The sequence below is a fragment of the Pipistrellus kuhlii genome, unplaced genomic scaffold (assembly GCF_014108245.1).
Source record: "Pipistrellus kuhlii isolate mPipKuh1 unplaced genomic scaffold, mPipKuh1.p scaffold_m20_p_4, whole genome shotgun sequence".
Classification (NCBI taxonomy): domain Eukaryota; kingdom Metazoa; phylum Chordata; class Mammalia; order Chiroptera; family Vespertilionidae; genus Pipistrellus; species Pipistrellus kuhlii.
This window is the reverse complement of record NW_023425540.1, coordinates 52,902,092-52,923,437: the sequence shown is the minus strand read 5'-3', so window position 1 is coordinate 52,923,437 and position 21,346 is coordinate 52,902,092. Positions and strand designations below refer to the sequence as shown.

The 21,346-nt window shown below is 40.9% G+C and overlaps 1 protein-coding gene and 1 long non-coding RNA gene across 2 annotated transcripts in view; one reads left to right on the top strand and one right to left on the bottom strand.

Moving 5' to 3' along the window:
* LOC118703645 overlaps positions 1-21,346 on the top strand; it is an 88,336-nt gene that overhangs the window by 35,562 nt on the left and 31,428 nt on the right. The window contains exon 6 of the mRNA XM_045571816.1: positions 776-954. Within this exon, the coding sequence (XP_045427772.1) occupies positions 776-954 (179 nt within the window). The remainder of the gene's footprint in view (positions 1-775; positions 955-21,346) is intronic.
* The window catches only part of LOC118703436, a 110,039-nt gene continuing 103,616 nt past the window's right edge, over positions 14,924-21,346 (bottom strand). The window contains exons 7-8 of the long non-coding RNA XR_006739797.1: positions 19,129-19,286; positions 14,924-17,327 (exon numbers count right to left, since the gene is read on the bottom strand). This is a non-coding gene — a long non-coding RNA (uncharacterized LOC118703436). The remainder of the gene's footprint in view (positions 17,328-19,128; positions 19,287-21,346) is intronic.

The following is a 21,346-nucleotide window of genomic DNA, read 5'->3' as shown; positions in this document are numbered from 1 at the left end:
AGCATCAAAGCAGTTGATAAACAGGGATCACATATTACCAGGGACAGGGACAATTTCCCCCAAGCTATGCACCATCCTGATCCTATTGGAAAGGAGGGCCAGGCTGGAAGGAAGGCACTCTAAGAAGTCGAGGACACGCACCTGGAAATTCAGGATCCAATCCTCAGCACTAAGTTTGGTAGCATTGCTGTCTACTTCCAAGTTCAAAGGTTTGGCGTTGGTTTCGGCCAGAGATAATACTGGTGACAGGTATATTAGCAATGGCTTAGATCCTCCCTTTAACTAACCCCAGTCAAGGAGGCTCACTGAATAAAAATAAGATAGGAAAGCCAAACCATCACCTATCTTCCTTCTTAGGATGCAAATCAAAATACAATACATTAAAGATTTCGCTTGACGCTATTACAGTCAGAAGAAACAGACTTGAGTGATTCATGATCAGACCCAACAGGGCTGATGGTTGAATAGAGAGTTCTGCACCAGAAGTCAGGAAATATGTGTGCTCCATGTCTGGTTCAATCTCTTGTGAATGATGGAGCCTCACAAAAGTCACTTCACCTCCCCAGCTTTCATTTTCCTCTTCAACGTGAGGGGCTGAATTACTAGAGAATGCTAACCCATTCCAATCGTGGGATTCTATTTCATTGATTCCATTTATGTGAACTATAACCTCTTTTCCATCCATCTCCTCAACCCCTTCCCACCCAAAAAGCAGCAATCCTTCCCACTGATTGAAAGATTCAGCCACTGAACCCTCCCAAATTCATTCCCCTAGGCCCAGACATCTTGACTCTGGTGGTGGGATCTGACATCAGCCGCTGTCCCAACACCCCTCGGCCCACCTGCCGCGGCTACCTACATAAGAGGACTCACTCTGGCTTCGTGAAGGGCTGGAGGAAGCGGTGGTTTGTGCTGAAGCATGATGGCCGCCTCCACTATTACAGACATAAGAAGGTAAGTTGAGGACAGGTGTACGGGTTGGCATGGGTGAGCACGAGAAACCCTTGGAAGCGCAGTCAGTCCATGACCAATGCGTTGCCTTGCAGGGTGCTAGGATTCTGGAAACCTTGTCCTGTTCTGTGACTTTCAGAACTTCTTCACAGGCTCAGATCATTGTAATTTATTTTCTCTGCTGCCACATAAATCGAGGTTGGCATACGTTTCTATCTCATTTATTCCTATTTTCAGTTCCTCTGTGAATACTTCCTTATCAAGCCAAGAATATAAGAACCAAACTGCATACTTAGTACCTTAGAGAAATCAAGGTGGGTTAAGGCAAAGTGCAGCCAATATCCCTCCAGACTACGTGGCTGGGCACTGTTCCCCAGGCTACAGTGACTGTTGTTAGCAAGGCTTTGGAAGCTGATCCCCACGAAAGCCACATGGAATACCTTGTTTCATTCCCCAGCTTTCATCAGCACAGTGATTTCTAACTATAGGTGAAGGAGGGACTCATCTGGGGAATGTTCTCCAATGATGCAAAGCCGGTCCTCCTCCCAGAGGCTTCTCATTCTGTCAGTTAGGGATGTAGCCTGGGCCTGCTGGTTTGGGGCAGTGGTCAGCAAACTCATTAGTCAACAGAGACAGATATCAACAGTACAACGATTGAAATTTCTTTTCCGAGCCAAATATTTAAAACTTAAACTATATAGGTAGGTACATTGTTACTAACTTAATTAGGGTACTCCTAAGCTGGCCTTTGCTAAAAATGTGGTATTTTGTGGAAGAGCCACACTCAAGGGGCCAAAGAGCCGCATGTGGCTCTCGAGCTGCAGTTTGCTGACCACTGGTCTGGGGAAAGCACTTCAGGTGATTCTGGAGAACAATTCTGAAGAACAACCTGCAGGCTGTATCTTGTTTTCTTAGCCCTATGCAGTATGGTGTTTAATGATTTTAATATGAGGCAAACATAAAATTCAGACTTCATATAGAAATCCCAATTTCCAAATTTGCCTGAAAAATTCCTTAATGACATTTGGTGGATTCTAAATAGTGCCACCCTCTCCTAGGGAGCACGGGAACTGTTCAGTTCAACAAGGGCCACTGTTCCTGTGTCTCCGGCCCTTCTGGCCTCACTCCAAACCATGTTTCGACCCTCTATTAACAAGTGTTAGAAACAGGAGTTTGAATTGTTTACCTTTTCATGACACAATCTTATTATTTCTGCCTTTATTTCCACTGCCCTAGTTTCTTAATTTTAAGCTTTTTGTATATATACAATATATGAGTGTGTGTGTGTGTACTTTTGAATGACCTTAATTCTTTCTAGAAAGGAATGTATATAAAAGGCTAATATGCTAAGTATCCTTCCCATCTTCTGACCAGTTGCTGTGACACACACTGACCACCAGGGGGGCAGATGCTCAATAGAGGAGCTGTCATGATGCACAGAGAAATGGCCCTGAGTCCATAAAGCAACACTCAGCTTCCCCCAAGTGAGACACAGGCTCCGTCACCACCCCAGAGTGACAGCCCACCAAATTGCAGCCAACGCTGCTGAGACCCCATGGTGCAAAATGCAGCCCACAGCCCAGCCCAGAAATTTGGCTGTGGGTGCCAGGTAATGATGTCATGGCTTCATCTCCCTAGTGATGACTAACCCCCTTGCAGTTTCTTCAGCCCAGGACACAGATGGAAACATTTTACATTTTAACCAAATGTCTATGAAGCGTTTTCCCATGCCTCATCTCAATTGATCCTCACAGAAGTCCTAGAGTAGGTAGATAGGAAACTCGGGTGGAATCCTATTTTCTTTTCATTAGCCAGAAAAACAGAAATTTAGAAACCTGACCCTACTGAAAAGACGAAGGAAATGGTGGAACTTGAAAATGACTTCAGATTTTCTCATTGTGCAGAATAGAGTCAAACACAGCTCAGTTAAATATTTTAACCTCTGTTCTTCCTGTGTGATCTACAATAATAATCTGCTTCGTGTTGGTATTTATTGCTGTGTTGCTAACAATTACCTGAAAGAGAAGTTAGGGTGCTTCACTGGGCTGGAAAAAGTTTAGCTAAATCAGAAAGCAGGTCTAATTAAGCAAGTTCATTCTATATAAAAGGCTAAGTTGACTCACGCATGTGCGATACATATAAAGCTCTCATTAGCACCAATTGCATGTGTGTGTTTCGATCTGTCATGTTGATCATGAATTTGATTGACACTTCCATTATAGAGAAAGGGCCAATAGCAGTATTAAAATATTTCTTCTGATTAATTTCCTTTCAATGTGCACAAATTCATGCACCAGGCCACTAATATATCAATAAAGAAATCAACACATATTTTAAAGTGAGGAGTAATTTTGCATATTAAATCCTGGTGAAGACTCTCTGTTCTATGATTATTTCTCACTTCTCTGAGACACAGACTAGGATTTGTCTGCCTTTCGTGGCTATGTGAGCTGCACAGCTACTTTGGAAAAACTTTGTCTCCCTCCAGTGCGGGAAAATAAGATTCTCTTGTAATCAGAATGAGAAATGATGGTTCGGCCTTATTCTCTGAATTCTGAAAATTAGAGGGGAACAGACCAGAAGTGTTCAATGTGGGTGTGCTTCAGAAGCCCTTGAAGAGTTTTCCAATGTGCACATGCAAACCGTCTCCATCTCTCTTACCTCCTGAGAGGGTCCTGGAAACTAGGTGTTCTTTCTTAAGCTTTCAAGGTAGTTATGATAGACCTGATTTGTAACCTGGCTGAGTCCCACAACAGTTTATTTCCATCTATAGTCAGAAGGAAAAAAACAGGAGGCAAAAGCAAAGCTTGCCAGTTTTTCTTCCATGGTTCTTTATCCTGAGATTTTGTTCTTTTTGCTTTCTCTTATGAAATAGTTACAGCAATAGATGCTGGCATTTCTTTAATGGCCTTCCTCAGTAAAATAAATCCATAAAAGCAACCTTTTGTCAAGCACTCCATATATTAAAATTCCTGGTTCTTGAAAGCCAAAATGGCTCCTGGAGCCAAGTGTTTTAGGCCTGAGTTTGCCAGGTGGCAATCACAGGACCTGTGCTGCCTGCAGGTGTTACATTTGGCTTGAACGATATTTTTATAAAATTTCAATTAAATGCATTCAGGTGTCGCATGCACTATCCGACTTACCATAATCCCTACTACTCCTCATTACCTAACTCTGAGCCCAGTCACATAAACTACCCACTAGGCCCTGTAGGGATTTGAGTATTTGAATCCTGGGGGTAGAATTCATATGAAAATTTAGTTCTGTGATTATATAGTAGTAGGAATTAAAATAGATTTTTTTAACTGCTTCTAGTCCTCCTTGGAAAAGAAATGTGGATCTTACAGTAAGTCTGAACACAGCTAAGGAAAAACTATTTGAGTAACTGCAGTTGTGAACATCATTGCCACATAAGTTTCAATGTGGAGATGTTGAAATATAAAAACACAGCTTTATTCTGTTTATCAAGGGCCAAAATCAGATCCCTTGTGGTGCTACAGATTCCAGAACACATTATGCCTGATCTTTAGAATAGATAGCAATGACTAAGAAGAATTAATGAGGCATAATAAGAACATAACAGAATAAATTAGCAGAAAACTAACTCAGCCATACAGTATTTATTCATGCAACAAATATGTATTGAGTGCTTTTTATGAACCAAGCATTACACTAAGTACTGGGAACACACACACAAAATAACAGATATTGTACCTGCCCTGTTTGCCCTTATAATTCCACTGAAGAGACTGATATTAAGAAATGGATTCACAAATAAATATTCAATTATGACCCTGACTGGGTGGCTTGCTTGTTTGGAGCATTATCCCATACACCAAGGTGGCAGTTTCAATTCCTGGTCAGAGCACATACCTAGGTTGTGGGTTCGATCCTTGGTCAGGGCCCATACTGGAAACAACCAATCAGTGATTCTCTCTCATATCAACATTTTCCTCTCTTTCTCTTTCTCTTTCTCTCTTTCTCAAAATCAATAAAAAATATCCTAGGGTGAGTATTTAAAAAAATATGAAATTGTAGTTGGCACATAAGTAAAATTAAAGAGTACTAGTAGATAGAGAATTGTTGCAGTCTGGATACAAGAAATGCAATCCCATAGTGATTTAAACAAGTGAAGTTTAATATAGAATACTAGAGGCCTGGTGCACAAAATTCATGCACTTGGGGTGGGTGGTCCCTCAGCCCAACCTGCACCCTCTCCAATCTGGGACCCCTCGTGGGATGCCCAAATGCCGGGATCAGGCCTAAACTAGCAGTCAGACATACCTCTCACAGGACTGCTGGCCCCCAACTGCTCACCTGTTTGCCTGATTGTCACTAACCGCTTCTGCCTGCCAGCCTGATCACCCCCTAACCACTCCCCTGCCAGCCTGATTGAAACCTAACTGCTCCCCTGCTGGCCCAATTGCCCCCAACTGTCCTCCCTGCCAGTCCACTCATCCCCAACTGTCCTCCCATGCATAGTCCCTCCTTATTAGATAGGGTTTTTTCTTTAACATATTGGACACTGTACCTGCCATGGTCTTGCCAAACCAGTAAAAATGTAAATCCAAACTAAAAGTATCATAAAATAAACTCTTTAAACAGGAATTTAATGAGACCTTGGAAAGGTGATATCATGGAGTTGTTTCCTCCTTTTTTCCTTCTCTTTTTCTTGATGTTTCATCTTTTGTCCTTTCTCTCTTTTCTCCTTTTATTCTTTTTCTGCCTCTTTTTCTCTTAACTTTTCAGTTGGTAGAATCATTGGTACTTAAATCTGTCTCACTTCCAGATGATGAAGAACAGGGAAATATACTGTCATCTGAAGAAAAAGATGGAGATGGCCATCGATGGGAAGGCAGACTGCAAGGTAGTGTGTGAGTGAGAAAACGAAAAGAGAGTGTGTGGACGAATGAGAAGTATATATTTGTGAGTAAGGGTCAGCTATACTCCAAGAGACTGTTGGGGACTGCCAGCCTGGGCTCCCCTGACCGGGCAGCCTACACTGATGCTCAAATCTCTCCCAGAGCAATGGAGACAGCACCATCTTGAAGGGGAAAGTGGCTGATATCTGAAGCCTAGACATCCCACGACTCAACGAAGATAATACCCAGGAACCAAGCACAAACCCAGGAACACCGGATCTCAGGCAGCACAAATACGCTGACTCAGAGGAACTCTGCACCTTCTCACAGAAAGGTCAGATTACACCTAGGGAAAGGAGAGAGAGATTCAGATCTCCTTGGGAAATGCAGTGCAACCACTGGATGGCAGGGCCACTCTGGTTTGCTGGGTCAGAGCCAGTCTGCAGTCCCAGGACAAAGAGGAAGCAATCCTTTGGAGCACAGCTGAGGCAGGGAATTGGAAGCTGTTAGCTGGTGCCTGGGTGTGTAAAAGGAGTGGGGATGCCAGTGTGGCATCAGGCCTGCAGCATGAGGTGTGCTGTCGGGAAGGCCAGGGGAAGTGAGCAGAGGACATCCATCTGGAAAGGGTCACAGGAAGGCGATCACCAGGCCACCGTGGGGCTGCAAGGTCCCCAGGGACAGCGTGTTCTCGGGTGCATGGCTGGGGCAGAGCACCTCCAAATGTCCACACCCCCACACTGAAGACCCACCCAGAGCACCTGGAAAGAGCAGGCGTGCCCCTTCCCCCTGGAATGTTCCTCTACTGCCCTCTACTGAGAAAGCATAACACCATGCTTACTGCACAGGAGTTCCATCCATAATCGCAGGGCACATACCGAGGGCTGAATTTGGAGCTGAGAAGCAGTAAGTGGACAACTGGCACACGAGTAAAACAGAGGGTCTAGTATAAACTAAGAGAAGGAGTCGTATTTAATGAATTTCTTCTTGAGGATGCAATATTTCAACTGAGGCCTGGAGTTTGAATAAAAGTTAGCCAGACAGAAAGTTGGGCTGAGCATTCTCCAGGAAGAAGAGATAGCATGTGTGAAGTCCCTGAACTGGAAAAAAGCCTGGGAAGGGTAAGGAACTCGGAGAAAGTCCCGTGTGGCTAATTCAGATTTCAAGGGGGAAGCAGGGCAGGTGGGGTCAGGCCACTCTGGGCCCTCGGTCAGTGGCAGGAGCTTTGTATGTTCTTCCAACTACAATAAAAAGCCTCTAAAATATCTTAGGCGGGGGAAGTGTGGTTTTTAAGGTGCAAGATACCAGTATAAGTATGAATGCTGCTGAGAGAAGAATCAAGCAGACAGAAAAGTTAAAGGTACAGAAAAAGAGGAATACTTAATGGATACCTAAGCTATTTATCCTAAAAGTTGGGTATCGAGTCCATAGGTAGGTACCAGCAGAGAAACAGAACTTTATGCAGAATAAGACTGAATGTTCAATCGGGTTAAAAACAAAAAGATACATTCTCTGTGCATTGTAGCAGAACAAGGCAGTTTTGTTTTGTTCTGTGATCTATGTATGCCAGAGCCCACATGTGGGTGTGTGTGGGAGAACCAGGGGCCGGGAGACACTTCACACACTGGGTTTCACAGATGCCGAAGGAAGAAAGCAGCGTTCTGCCTTCAATAACTGCCTCTATTCAGGGCTTCTAATGGCCAGAGCCTATTTCCGTGGCTGTGTTGGAGGAGGAGTCCAAGGGGCTGAACAGCACACAATAGTGTGAGAGTCCTCATTTCGAACAAAGAGTAAAATTTGAAGCATGAAATACGATTAGTCCTTTTAGTCATGTGATCTTGAACCCCTTTTCTAAGTGAGACCTGTTGATGTGTTGCTTTCTTTTATGAAAGGCGAATGAATGCTATGCCTTTCCCAAATGTCCAAGATGCTAACAATTCACTCTCAAAAGATGCAAATCCCTAAAACTACATGGAGGCTGGGTGAAGCAGAACAGAGTATGGGCTTTGAAGGTCAACCCAGCTCTACGGACTCCAACCTTAGAGTAGAATGGTGCCCCTGACCCGAAGGGTTTCTCCCGGGATACCCAATGAGTGCCTGGCACCGAGAGTGGTACCTAGCCCTCCTCCCTCCTGCAGCTCTGCCAGGAAGGTAGCAGCAGCAGCACAGAGGCAGCCTCTCCAGTCATTTCTATGTGGTTTTTATTTTTCAGACCAAACCTAGCTTTGAGTCTGTGTAACCATCCCTTACTTAGTAAATGGCTTGGTGTTACTCATTTCAGAGGACTCTTGCTGAGGTCTCAGTGCTTTCTGGCGCAACACCTCACCATCAACGAGAACACATTTTTGGTTCATGTCTTCCACCCATAAATTTAATGCCTTTTCCATTTTAAGGTAAGCACTTAAGACGCACTGCAGCTGTAACTTTTTGCAGCTTGAGGTGCAATAGCAAAACTAGCAGGAATTTCTTTTTTCATCTTCACAATTTCATGGCTGGAAGGTTTATTCTTACCATAGATCTTAGCAACCTCGCCATACGATATTTTTCTTTCCTTATTGAGAACTTTCACCTTTGCACTTAAAAGAATAACTTTTGTGGTTTCTCTTTGGCAAATCAAATTGCCAGTATCCCTACTCCTGTGTTTGGGCCATTATTAAATAGAATGAGGGTAACTTGAACACAAACACCATGATTCCACAACAGTTGATCTGATATGAGACAGCTAAGTGACTAACAGGCAGAAGTGTCTCCATTGTGGATGGGATAGATGGGCAGGATGGAGCAGGAAGGTAGGAGATTTCATCACTCTACTCAGAACAGGGCACCCCCAATTTCAAACTTATAAATTATTTAATTCTGGAACTTTTTATTTAATAGCTTTCTATCTCAGTTGACCACAGATAACTGAAACCACAGAAAGGGGAACCACAGGTAAAGGGGGACTAGTGTAATTTTATGCTACATCTGTAAGCAAACTAAGAGTTACCAGACAATGGGTGACTCTTGGGACTTGCCCTAGAATTGATCCAAGAAGCAGAGGGAAACCAGGCCCACGGAATGGGTTTGAATGGGCAGTGGAAGGCATCAATGCAGTTGATTTCTGAAGACACCTTATGGCTCTGCTTGTTACCAACATGATTCCAGGTGACCATATGGAGAAGACAGAATGCTGGAGCTCCAGGGAGTGGTCTGGCAAGGGCTGTGTTCATCATTTGCATATAGAGTTGGCACCATATGCCTTGAGGTCACTCAGGAAGAATGTCGGTTACCAGAGAAGAGAGCTGAGGTCAGAGTCTTGGGGATAAGATCAGAGCCCGTCAGAAATCTGGTGCAGGGGAGAGGACCCAGCATTAAAGGCTGAATAGGAACAGCCATTGAGACAAGAGGAAAACCGAGGGAGTCTTATGTTCTCATCAGACAGAGATGAATGTGTTTCAAAAAGGTGAGATTGGTCAATGGTTGTCAAATGCTGCTGTGAAGTAACGGCCCACTGGATACAGGCCTCTTAGTGGGAGACTGGACCTCCCTGGCTATGACTGGTCTTGTGTGGAACTTACTTGTTTCCCATCTAAAAGCATATTGTCTCAGCCATTCTGAGAGGGGGGCAGAAACTGCCTTGAATGCACATTTTTGGGGGACTTTCTTTCTTTCCTCTTTCTAAGGCAACATCTTGGAAAGAGTTGTCTAATACTATCTTCCTCCACTTTCTTTCCTACTCCACTGCAATAAGGAGTCTACTTTCATTATATGAGTGGCTGTTAAATTGCAGTCATCCCCAGACTATTCGGGAAGGGAGTGCAGGATAAGGAAAACGTTGGGCCACCAACATTTAATGGAACGTGATATTATTTACCTGATAAGATTCAGGGGAAGTGAAGTAGCATATATAAACTTATAATATAATCAGGGCCAGCACATAGTCTCAAACACTATTCTTTATCCCCTTGGCCCACCCTTTTTCTACATAACCTGCCTGTGGTCCCATGGCTAGTCAGTGAGAACAGATTTAAACTCGTGTCTGCTTGGCTAAAAGGATCATGTTCTTTCTTTCCATTATTCCTTCCCAATACTTCCGTCCCATTCTGTGCCCACCTACAAACCACCTGCCCCTGGAAACCTCAGTCTCTAACCCTTCCAAGTTCACCCCTAGGAGCTTGAAATCACTCTGCTCATCCGCATCTACTCCAGGAGTCAGCCTCCTCTGGATGCTCACCTCATTTGTCTTCACGTCCTGAGTCAGTCCCAGGAAAAAATGCAGCACAAAAGAGAAGTGAGCTCTGTGAGCATCATTAACTGAATTTACAGGAAGGAGATGAATGCTAGTGCTTGTGGCACTCAGAAAGCATGAAACGAGTCATTAAGTGCATGTGTCAACAGAATAGAGCCATGGTAGGCAAACTGCAGCTTGCGAGCCACATGCGGCTCTTTGGTCCCTTCCACAAAATACCATGGCCTGGGAGAGTCTATTTTGAAAAAGTGGCATTAGAAGAAGTTTAAGTTTAAAAAATTTGGCTCTCAAAATAAATTTCAATTGTTGTACTGTTGGTATTTGGCTCTGCTGACTAATGAGTTTGCCGACCACTGAAATAGAGGATCTCCAAGTTTCCAATAGTTCATTCCAAAGTCTCAATACCTCCTTGGAGTCTTACATTGTCATTTAAGAGATGCCCAGTAGGTGGAGCAGCTTACTCACAGATGGTTTTTCATGGACTGCCACAGATAGAATTTTGAATCATAAATGTCTTGTTAATTCAGGAGATTGAGAAACAATTGAGACCAACCTCCTCCTTTTCCAAAATACAAAAATAAGAAAAAAAGATTATATCATTGACAACAGCACATCCAGCGCTTAAACCAGGTGGCTGGTGTTCACCTGAAACCCTGATTATACATCTATGAATCTCCATCTTGGGGTAACATTCCATAAGAAGGCCACGCCAAGACATCAGGCGGCACATTCTGGGAGAGGAGGGCGTATGGACACATAGTGATGTTGTCTGCTGCTAGGTGACCTCATTTCTTAGGATGATACCCTGTTGGAGCTATCTGTCTTGTACTCATAAGTCCCAATTTAAAAAAAAAAAAAAAAAAAAAAAAAAAGGATGTTTTAGAAAGGGAAGAGTACACCCCTTAGCCTTTTTTACACCCTCCCACCACCTGCTGCTGTTTCCCCTACAAAATCCCACCTGCATAGTGTATGCTCAGGGTGTAAAGAAGAAGAAAACCAATTTCCTGAGATGGCTTCCTTCCTTGGTGGTCCCAGTACTTGGAATTCCCAGGGATGAAGGCGGGGCTGTGTCCACTTTTAAGAGATATTTACATCCATTCAGTTATCGGCAAAACACTTATTGAAAACTTTCTATACTCCAGGAATAGAGCTGTAAAAGGAGTAGACAAAGCCAACAGCTCTCCTAGAATTACACTTTACTGTGGGAAGAAACAGGAAAGAAGGAAAGAAACAAGATAATTTCTGATACTGATTAAGTATTTAGAATTATGAATGCCTGAGGGAGGGGTGAGGTTGAGAGATTATTTTCAAGGAATGGTCAAGGAAGGTAGTATGAGAAGATAATATTTAAAACACAGATCTGGGAGCATGATTTTGGCAGAGGAAACAGCTAATACGAAGACCTGAGCAGGGAGTGTTAAGCTGTTTTCAATTAGTTCATAAGGTTGCCTTTTTTTTTTTTTTTTTTTTTACTCTGTAATCTTTTACTTTAAAAATTCATAACACATGGTAATGTAACAGTTACTCAGCATGGGATGGGTTTGGTCACTGTGTTTAGAGCGTCGGTCTGCGGACTGAGGGGTCCCAGGTTTGATTCTGGTCAAGGGCATGTACATTGGTTGCGGGCACGTCCCCGGTAGGGGGTGTGCAGGAGGCAGCTGGTCGATGTTTCTCTCTCATTGATGTTTCTACCGTGTTTCCCCGAAAATAAGACATTATCTGAAAATAAGACCTAGCGCATCTTTGGGAGCAAAAATTAATATAAGACACTGTCTTATTTTTGGGGAAACTCCTTCTTCCTTCCTCTCTGTTGAAAGTCAATAAAATATATTTTTTAATATACATATATATATATATATATATATATATTATAATATATTATAAACAGCTCCAATACTAGTCATGAGATGTCCCCAGAGTGCTTGAGGACCATCACAGGAATGTTTAAATACAGCATGCTTTCCTCTAAAAATATAGAAAATTACTTTTTATGGATGAATTATGTTTCAATTTGCTACCTCCGGATGTGGAAGGTACCAAGTCCCATGGGTGTGAATTTAAAAGACTAAGCAGCTTTATTTTTCCTTCGGGGACTGTGGTATCCAGGGTTTAGATTTAGGTTTCAAAGCCAACAATTTCTCTAAGGAAAGGGGAAACATAAGAGAGAATTCCACTGGAATATCTAAATTTAGCAAAGAAAACATAGACAAAAATAAAAGCCCTATAAAGGATAACAATAATTTTAACTGAGCAACTTCATCCCACTAATTTCTAGACCAAACACCTGCCGGTCATCTCGATGAAAAACAAACATCACTGAACTGTGCTCTGAAGGGCAGGCAGATCCCTGCAGCGAGTTCTAGCATATTCTCCAGAATTAGAAACGCAAGCGCGCGCGCACAGAGTTAAGGGGGGGAGAGGGCCAACCCCCTAAAAAGCACTTACCTTCCATCATGAAAGATGCGCTGGCCTCTCCTCTGCCGGGCGGCCAGGCGCTGGCAGGACAGAGCGCTGGTCACAAAGCGCCGGCACTTCAGGCCCAGGGACCGGCCAGGCTGGTGATATAGCGGCAGGTCCAGGCGGGCATAACCTGGGCGCAGGCTGAGCGGGAGGGCTTCCTTCTCCAGCCCTGCTACAGACAGCTGCCCTCTTCCCCGGCCTCAGGATGGCTGTGCCCAACACCAGGGGGGATGCTGGGAGCAGCCCTCCTTACACCACGTGCACCTGCGCGTCCAATAACCGTGTCTTCTCACCGCCCCTGGGAACGTGGAGTTGGATGGGCCTCCTTGGTGGCTGAGCCCATTGGACTTCTGGAGTCCTCTGTGGTGACCATGACACCTTACACCTTCTGGGCACCCTGGAAGCCAGAGTCCAGATTTAATTTTCCCGAGAAGTCGTCTTTTTCATTCCCAAATTCCACGCTTGGGTCATCTGGAGATGTTCCAGGACAAAAAGACGCTCAGGTTTTTCTGATGAAAGTGGTCAAATTTCTCCTCGATTCCGTCCTAACCATCTCTTGCAGAGCCTACCTAGAGGTTGTAATCCGGCCACTGGAATAGCTTTGGCGAGGGACACTGACTTCCTAAATATCCCAAGATGATTTCCTTGGAAAAAGATCAGCTGTGTGCTCAGGGCGGGCTGGGCTCTTTGAGAGTGGGGAGGAGTCACTTTGGGGCCCAGGTGTTTGAAAGCCTCATTTAGACAGCTTTTGTTTTGCTGAAAGGTATTCTTGGCCCGTGGTTGTTTTTTTTTTGTTTTGTTTTGTTTTTTGTTTTGTTTTAAATCTTGGGGGCTACTAGGGCTTGCTGGACCCAAACCACAGGAAATCAGCCCATCAGGGTGTGTTTTGGGGGTGGGTTTTTGTTTTTTTGTTTTTTTGGGGTTTTTTTGGTTAGTAAAATATTTTTTAATCTGATCAAATGGTTACAAGTTGTTGTGAGGCACCTTTTACTTTACTTTTTTAATCTTTATTGTTGAAAGTATTACATATGTCCCCTTTTCCCCGCATTGACCTCTCCCAGCTCTCCTCGGGTCCCCACCCCAGGCCTTCGCCACCCTAGTGTCTGTGCCCATGGGTTATGCATACATGCATACAAGTTCATTGGCTGAGTTTCTTCCCACCCACAAGGGTGCTTCCTAAGTGATACCTGCTACTTGGTTTAAAGAAAACACTGAAGGAACTAAAGTTTAAGTGAGGGAAGAGGAAGGGATGGTCCTAGAACACAGCAGGTGTGTCCGCTTTTCCCAGTGGGGAGGTGGTAGGCAGCTGAGTCCAGCTGTGTGACATTAGTGCCTTAGGCTTTCTTCAGAGGCACCGTGTTATTCTCAGGAAGGTGTAATGTTGTGGGCAGTAATGTCCTCTCCCTTAATCTCAAGCGCATCGAGCTCTTGGGCTCATCCTCTTCTGGGGACACGATGGGCAGGAAGTTCCATTCGTGAGACGGTGGGTTGAGAGGAGGCGATTTCAACTCCTGCCCAGACCACCGTGAGAGCATAGCAAGTGCGTTTGGAACGGAGCTTGCTATCCATTCCTCACATCCGCTGGTATCTTTGTATTCAACTTAGAAAACCATGGCCAAAAGGCAAGAATAATCCGGACTTCTTACTTCCCCACCTCCCATCGGTAATTCGGTATTGAGGTGCGTGTTTGACCTCACCCCAGTAAACAAACAAAAAGAGCCAGGTTATTTGGTTACCCGCCTCAGCCTGATGCATTTCATGCTTGAATTTTTTTCATAGTTTTATCATCAAAAGCTTGAAGAGAAAGCCCATGCCTTCTTCCTCCCACATATCTTTCTAGTAGGCCACAACGCCTCAGAGTGGCAACAGCAGCTGCAGTCACTAGTACAGCTGCAGGGCCTTTGGAAAAATGTTTCTTTTTTCGGAAACCTAACAGCCTTTGCGTAAAGACTATTCAATCACTATTCACACTCTTCAAATGCTTCAGCTGAAATGTCTGAGGCTGCATCCAGGTGGAAATTATTTTATGACTCCATAATACATTATTTTTCTCTGCAATAGGCTTATCTCCTTATTTCAATAAAATACCTGCAAAATATCAGCAAAAGGAGAATCAGTCCATTAAAGTTTGTATAGCTGTTCTTCACAAGCAATTCTCTAGGTCCAAGTCCAAGAATGGACAATTAAGGCCAATTATTCATGAACTGAAGTACCATTTGCATTTTTCCCTTCGGGATACATTTGTTATCATCACTTACAGGGAGAGTATTTGCTTGCAGATCTGCCCTTTTACCTCAGAAAGGGAGATAACCTTTCTATTTAAACTGAGTCATCCTTGTCCTAAATATTGCAAAGTGGCAAGGACTGCCATCTCCTGTTTCCTTGGGCCAAGCATGATGACAAGGCAAACTAGGCCGTGGTCCCAGAATCTCTTTGCACTCACTGCCATTTTGTGTGGTGGTCAGATGTGTTTATCATATTGCAGAGAATTCTAATACTGGATGAGTTGCATAAAATTCTACCCAGGAAATTTTAAAATAAAATGCTTGCAAATGAAGTGCCTGTTCTAGCTATGAAAAACGTGTTCTGAAAGCACTGAAGGAACATTTGCAACTTGAAACTTTTCATCAGAATTTGAGAGAACTCAGGGTCAGTTTAATATTAATTCTCCCCCAGCTCTTTCATCTAACAGATATCAAGTTGCATTTGAACCGGTAAAGAGATATGAATGTAGGTCAGTTGAGCCTTCAGAGGATGAATTTCTTGAGAAATATTTTGCACCCATCTATTTAGTCTTAAGTATCACAGGTTATTTTGAGGTAAAAGTGACCAAAAACCTGACTTTTTCATAGAAATGGAAATTCGTTTCTGGTAAATGGAAATTGCTTTTGAATAATTTATGGGAACAGAGAATTCATCAGATCTGATAACATCAGTAGCCATGAGATTACCTTGTTCTGTAATGGGTGCTATGGGAACTGGAGAGCTGGAGTTGGTTAACACGAGACTTTCTATCCAGAATCCCAATCTGGTTAAAGGCAAGCAACATTTAAGGAATGCAAGGATTTTGTCAAAACGCTGTAAGAAGGAACCTTAACAGAAAATTGCTTCCATCTAAAGGGTGTTCTCTAGTAAATGGAGATATTCATTCCACTGTCCTTCCCCGTCAATATACAAGACCCCCTCTCTTAATATCACCACCTTCTCCTCCTTTTCATTAGATGGGGTAAGGAAAATTTCCAATTCATTACTGATAAACTCCCTATTTCTTCTGTTCAAATATTAAAATTCTTTCTCCCAGTCTTTTAGACCTGCTGCTGAATCTAACTGCCTTGAATCCCACCTGAAATTTAAAAATGTATAATCAGGGGACTCCCCCCAAAATAATGTTTAGTCTTTTGTTCATTCACTTAAAATGCTATATTGATCATCTTTTGTGTGCAAAGGACACAGCTAATCATTTGTTTAAAAAATAAGTTGAATAAGACAAAGTTCCTATTTTTAGCTTGAATAGAATTTCTGTACATATAATGTGGGAAAGAAAATTCCAGATGGAAGCAACATCCTGAAGAAAGTCTGGACTAGAATGTGTTGGGACCCAACCATGGAACCCCAAGTGGACCAATCTGACTGCATCACAGGGTAGATGGAGAAGATCAATGGAGACTGTGATTATAAAGATAGAACAAAGCCAAATGCTAATTAACCTTAAATTCATAATAAAAAGCTATACCCAATTTGGGAGGCAATGAAGAACCACTGAATGGTTTTGAACTTCAGAAGCATAACTGAAAAATATAGGAAGCTTTTTCTATTTTATGAACCTTCCTTGATACATCATCAGAATGCCAATTCTTCTGTAACCTAGAATAATCTCAGTCTCCATTTGTCCTTCTGTTTGTTTGTATCTTAAAGAATTATTTCTATGTTAAGTAAAATGCTGTACTATTCCTGGACCTAGTTAGTTTGTTGTTGCTGCATACCAGAAGCCAGCAACTTTGAAAGGTGAATGCCAAGTCTCCACTGATTCACTTCCTTATAAGTGGTAGCAGGAGATGAGAGAGGAATTTCCTTCTGGGAAATTAATGCTGCATGAAGCCTGTGGACAAACCTATTGACCATTCAATGATGTGGGGAGAGAGGGCAGGAAGGACATTGTTGACTAGAAAATAGAAAAGAGGGTGTTCTCTGGTACAAAGAGTGCACCAAACATGAGTTTCCTCTAGAAATGACTCTGACTGCTCCCGCTGAGTGACCTTGTATGTTAAGAATCTTGGCGCATGTGCATAAATTGATAACCTGTTACATAACTTCTCAAAGGGCCACACACTGAAAAATGAAAGCATAGTAAATAGTTTCTTGGATGACACTGTGATGAAACTAGAATAATTTTAACAGATTTTGTTTTTGTGAAAGTTCCTTCCAATTTACCTCATTTCCTATGACTAAGAGATGGCACAGGTGATAGAGAAAAAATACTATGTATACTGGAGTACTTCGTGGAGGGTTCCATGTGTAGGGGTTTTGTTGTTGTTGTTAGGTTTTCTCCTCTTTTAGCTTACATATAAAATGACAAATATAGTTTTCTAGAATATTGTACACAGAATTTTCATTAATAGTTTTCCCCATTGTTGGAAGTAAATAATAAGATTTCAGGGGTTGTATCTGAACATCTGTAACTTGACAGTTTCATAAATAATCAACAACACAGGAATATGAGCTTTGGTCAGTAGCCTGGAGCAGCAGATGCAAAGACGAGTGGTATCACAAAAGGTAGTCTGAGCATTCAGAGATCAAAAGTGTCAAGGGATGAGAGTGGGCCAGAGCATCTGCAAAGCAAAGCAAAAGTGAAAAATGCTCCCTGTCTGGCCACTGGGAAGTCACTATTTCAATAAGGATAGCACGAGGGTGCTTTACCTGAGCTCTGTGCCCAGAAAGACATGAAGGAGGGTAACTGTCACAGAAAAGGTAAAAATTCATATTGCATTTAAACACAAATTATTAAAAAGGTACAAGGGATATGACATATTACATTTGGAGGGGAAAATAAGATTATGAGAAGTAGGGTGAACAGACCAATGGTGTTCCATGGTGGTATTCAAAGAGTCCATAGAAAAAAAATTAAAAGAAAAAAAACTAGAGAACAATGTATAAACTATTCATAACTAAATTATTTTCATTTTAATGGTTTATCCTTTCTTCCACAATCACATTCTTCTTAATTTTCTGATATTAAACTGTCTTTTCTTTTTAAAATACAAGTGATAGATAAGTCTTTTCTTAAACAAAAATAAATATTTTTTTAAGAATTGAAAAGTATATCCAATCTTCCCAACTTATGTTAACTTTCTACTTTTAGAATGGGTAGTTCAGAACAGTGATCCCTGAACCTATTGATTACATGTATCTTTCAAAAAATTTAGCATACACCCCTAGCATACGGGACTTTATAAAGTACATTCATATGCTGCTCTATAATATATATTGATATTATTAAACTTACACAAAAATATAAATTTAGCCGAAACACGTTTGGCTCAGTGGATAGAGCATCAGCCTGCGGACTGAAGGGTTCTGGGTTCGATTCAGGTCAAGGGCATGTAACTAGGTTGCGGGCACATCCCCAGTAAGGGGCGTGCAAGAGGCAGCTAATCGATGACTCTAACTCTTTATCTCTCTCCCTTCCTCTCTGTAAAAAATCAATAAAATATATTTTTTAAATATATATATATATATATATATATATATATATATATATATATAAATTTAAAAGGATGAAATAAAAATAAACATTAAAACTTATTTATTAAAGATTCAAAAGACACTTTATATTATCTCTCATCTTAAAAATATTGAGATTCCCTTATTTGATACAACATTTTTTTTTAAATCTTATTTTAACACTTTGTGAGACAGAAATTCAGTTTATTTTTCTATGGAGTTTTAGTGGTGCCATAACTTAACTGCACACTTTACAAAGACAGCAGAGATCTGAATGGAAAAGTGCCTTATTGGCTGTACTTCCGGAATTATGATACTTACTTTTCAGTCCCACCCACCAATTATGCAAAAGCTTTTCCTTTAAATCTGGCTAGTAAATTTCCATCTGCCCTGATGTCAGTCATTCATCCATGCAAACTACGGTAACTGGGCAGTGTTGCATTCTACTCTTTTTAACAAATGGATTCAGAACATCTTATTTGAACATTTTTAAAATTCCAAGTCTCTTAAATGTGGAGATACGAATTTTATAGGTGAAACCCACTGTTTGTGGCAACTAAATCATTACTAAGAACAGCATTCCCCAAATGCTTTTTTCATGAGTTTCTTTCAAAAGCAGTTCCTTTCTCATCCATTATTAAAATGTGACCTTTGCCTTGAGGAGACAAATCAAGTCTGCTTATTTTTTTATATGTCTGCTAGGTAACACAGTACTGATAGCTACTTGTCATCACTAAAAAGGTCAGCAAACCCAGCTTTTGAGGGCTTTGTTTTGTTTGATTTTGTTTATAAACATAACCAGCAAACCTCTGTGTTGTGGAAAAGATTTCATGGCCATTGCCTCATATCCTTAGAAAGTATTCTAAAGGTATTTTTAAATATAAGGTAATATATTTGTAACCCTCTTACACATATATTAATTTCACATTGCACTATGCTGAACACATAGCATGGTTGAGCAGTCAACACTTCTAAATGTGGAACTCCCGCTCTGCCGTTGAGAAGTGGAGTCTTGGGTCCAGGTTCCTAACTTGTAACTGCTGGAAATGCAGGCTATGTGATTATGCCTGGGAGATACAGTAAATGTTTATAAACTTTATTATCACGCTTGTAGATAAAAATCTAAAAATAGAAGTTCTTCTATTTTCTTCTTGCCTCTTGGTCTCTGAGGTGTACATGCAATGAATACCAAGGCCTTAGTTGATTTGGAAATTGTGCTTTTTTTATTTTTTGAATTGAATGTCAAAGATCAGTAATTTTAATGGCAAATATTATTAATTCACATTTTCAGTTGTCTTTATGAACATAGTGGTATAGTATGTAAAGTGTGGTATCCACGAATTCTTTAAGTTTTCCAAGAACAAGTTAAAAGTGTAAGGACATGAAGCCTAGAAAAATAACTCTGGATAAATTAAAATAAAGAATTCCTTTTTAATGAACAGTGTTAAAACAAATTCTAAACAAACAAAAAAAATCTTTCTCTCCACATCTTTTCTAAAATATCAAACTGCCTGAGATGAAAAGAAATCTATATAGCATATGTCGGAGCCAGACTTTCCTGCTAATCTATGAAGACACAGCGTCTGTGTCTGAGTTTTCACAATAAGAACCTAGGCAGAGCCTTTCCTGGTTCCTTAACAATTGCATTCTCCCTTCAATTAAAAGATGTATTTGATTTCTATTAATACCACCTTTATCAGGATCTTGTGATTATTACTCAAAGAGATCAACCAATGGAACTTAAACACAAACAGAAATTTAATTGAGGATTGCTAAAAATTATAAGTAGCCTGAAACAAATATCCAAGTAAATAATAAAATAATGAAAACATTAGCCTTTGACATTTTGTCTTAATTAATCTTTCACTAAATTGTCAGTGTAAAATTAGCAGATTACAACAAAACACTATAAAAAAACAAGCAAATGAAATTAGTATCACTGGGCCATATACTAGTAAATTTATCAATAAATAACAAGTTTCCAGAAATATTAAACAATACTTTCATATTTGCAAAGGTATATATTCTTATGGTGTCTATTGATTAAATAGCTAACACACCACATATTATATTCACTGTTACAAAGACAAAATTTCAAAAGTACATTCAATTTTCATTATTCTCAGTATTATATTCTATAAAGTAACTACAAATGCTGAATTCATGAATACTGAACCATTGCTCCTAGGAGAAACACAAGGCTAGGTTCCTGCAGGCCTCTGATCACAGCATTTCCATCAGCTAATCACTATATCATCTTGTTTTATATATGCTTCTTTTAAATATACTTTAATATATTATTGATTCACTGACATTGGACTCACAGCTATAGCATTATAACTCATGCTTGAATGAAGCTTATTTACATGCAGATATTTTCTCCATGAGGCACGTCAGTCTTCTTGCACTTAGGAACACTAGCCAGCAATTCAACATTATCTTTGGACCATTTTAAATAGTGAAATTGCCAACCCAAAAGAACATAAAAATACAAAGAACATGGCACTAAATAGACCAGGAGAAGGGCATATGTTTACAAAATAAGAACTGAAATGAGAAGACAGAACATTGCTTTGTTTGGCCTCAGCTGACAAATTGATTTTTTTTAAAAACTTTACATATGTCCATGAATGACCATGAAAGTGCTACATGTATTGATCTGGGGGTTATAAATAAATTTTAGGCCCTAACTGGTTTGGCTCAGTGGATAGAGCGGCAGCCTGTGGACTGAAGGGTCCCAGGTTCGATTCCAGTCAAGGGCATGTACCTTGGTTGCAGGCACATCCCCAGTAGGAAGTGTGCAAGAGGCAACTGATCAATGTTTCTCTCTCATCAATGTTTCTAACTTTCTATCCCGCTCTCTTCCTCTCTGTAAAAAATCAATATCTTTAAATTTTTTTAATTTAAAAATAAATAAATTTTAACAAGCGGGTGAATTCACACATACAGAATTCATGAATAATAAGGACCTCCATTACTTATAAAACTTATAATCCTAAATTATTAGAATAGGGAAGCAAAATATGAAAGATTATTCTTTTTTCAAGTCTTATTTAAAAAATGGAGGAAAGTATTATAATGAAAATGACAACTGACTCTTTTAAGAATTTTATTATGAACAAAATAG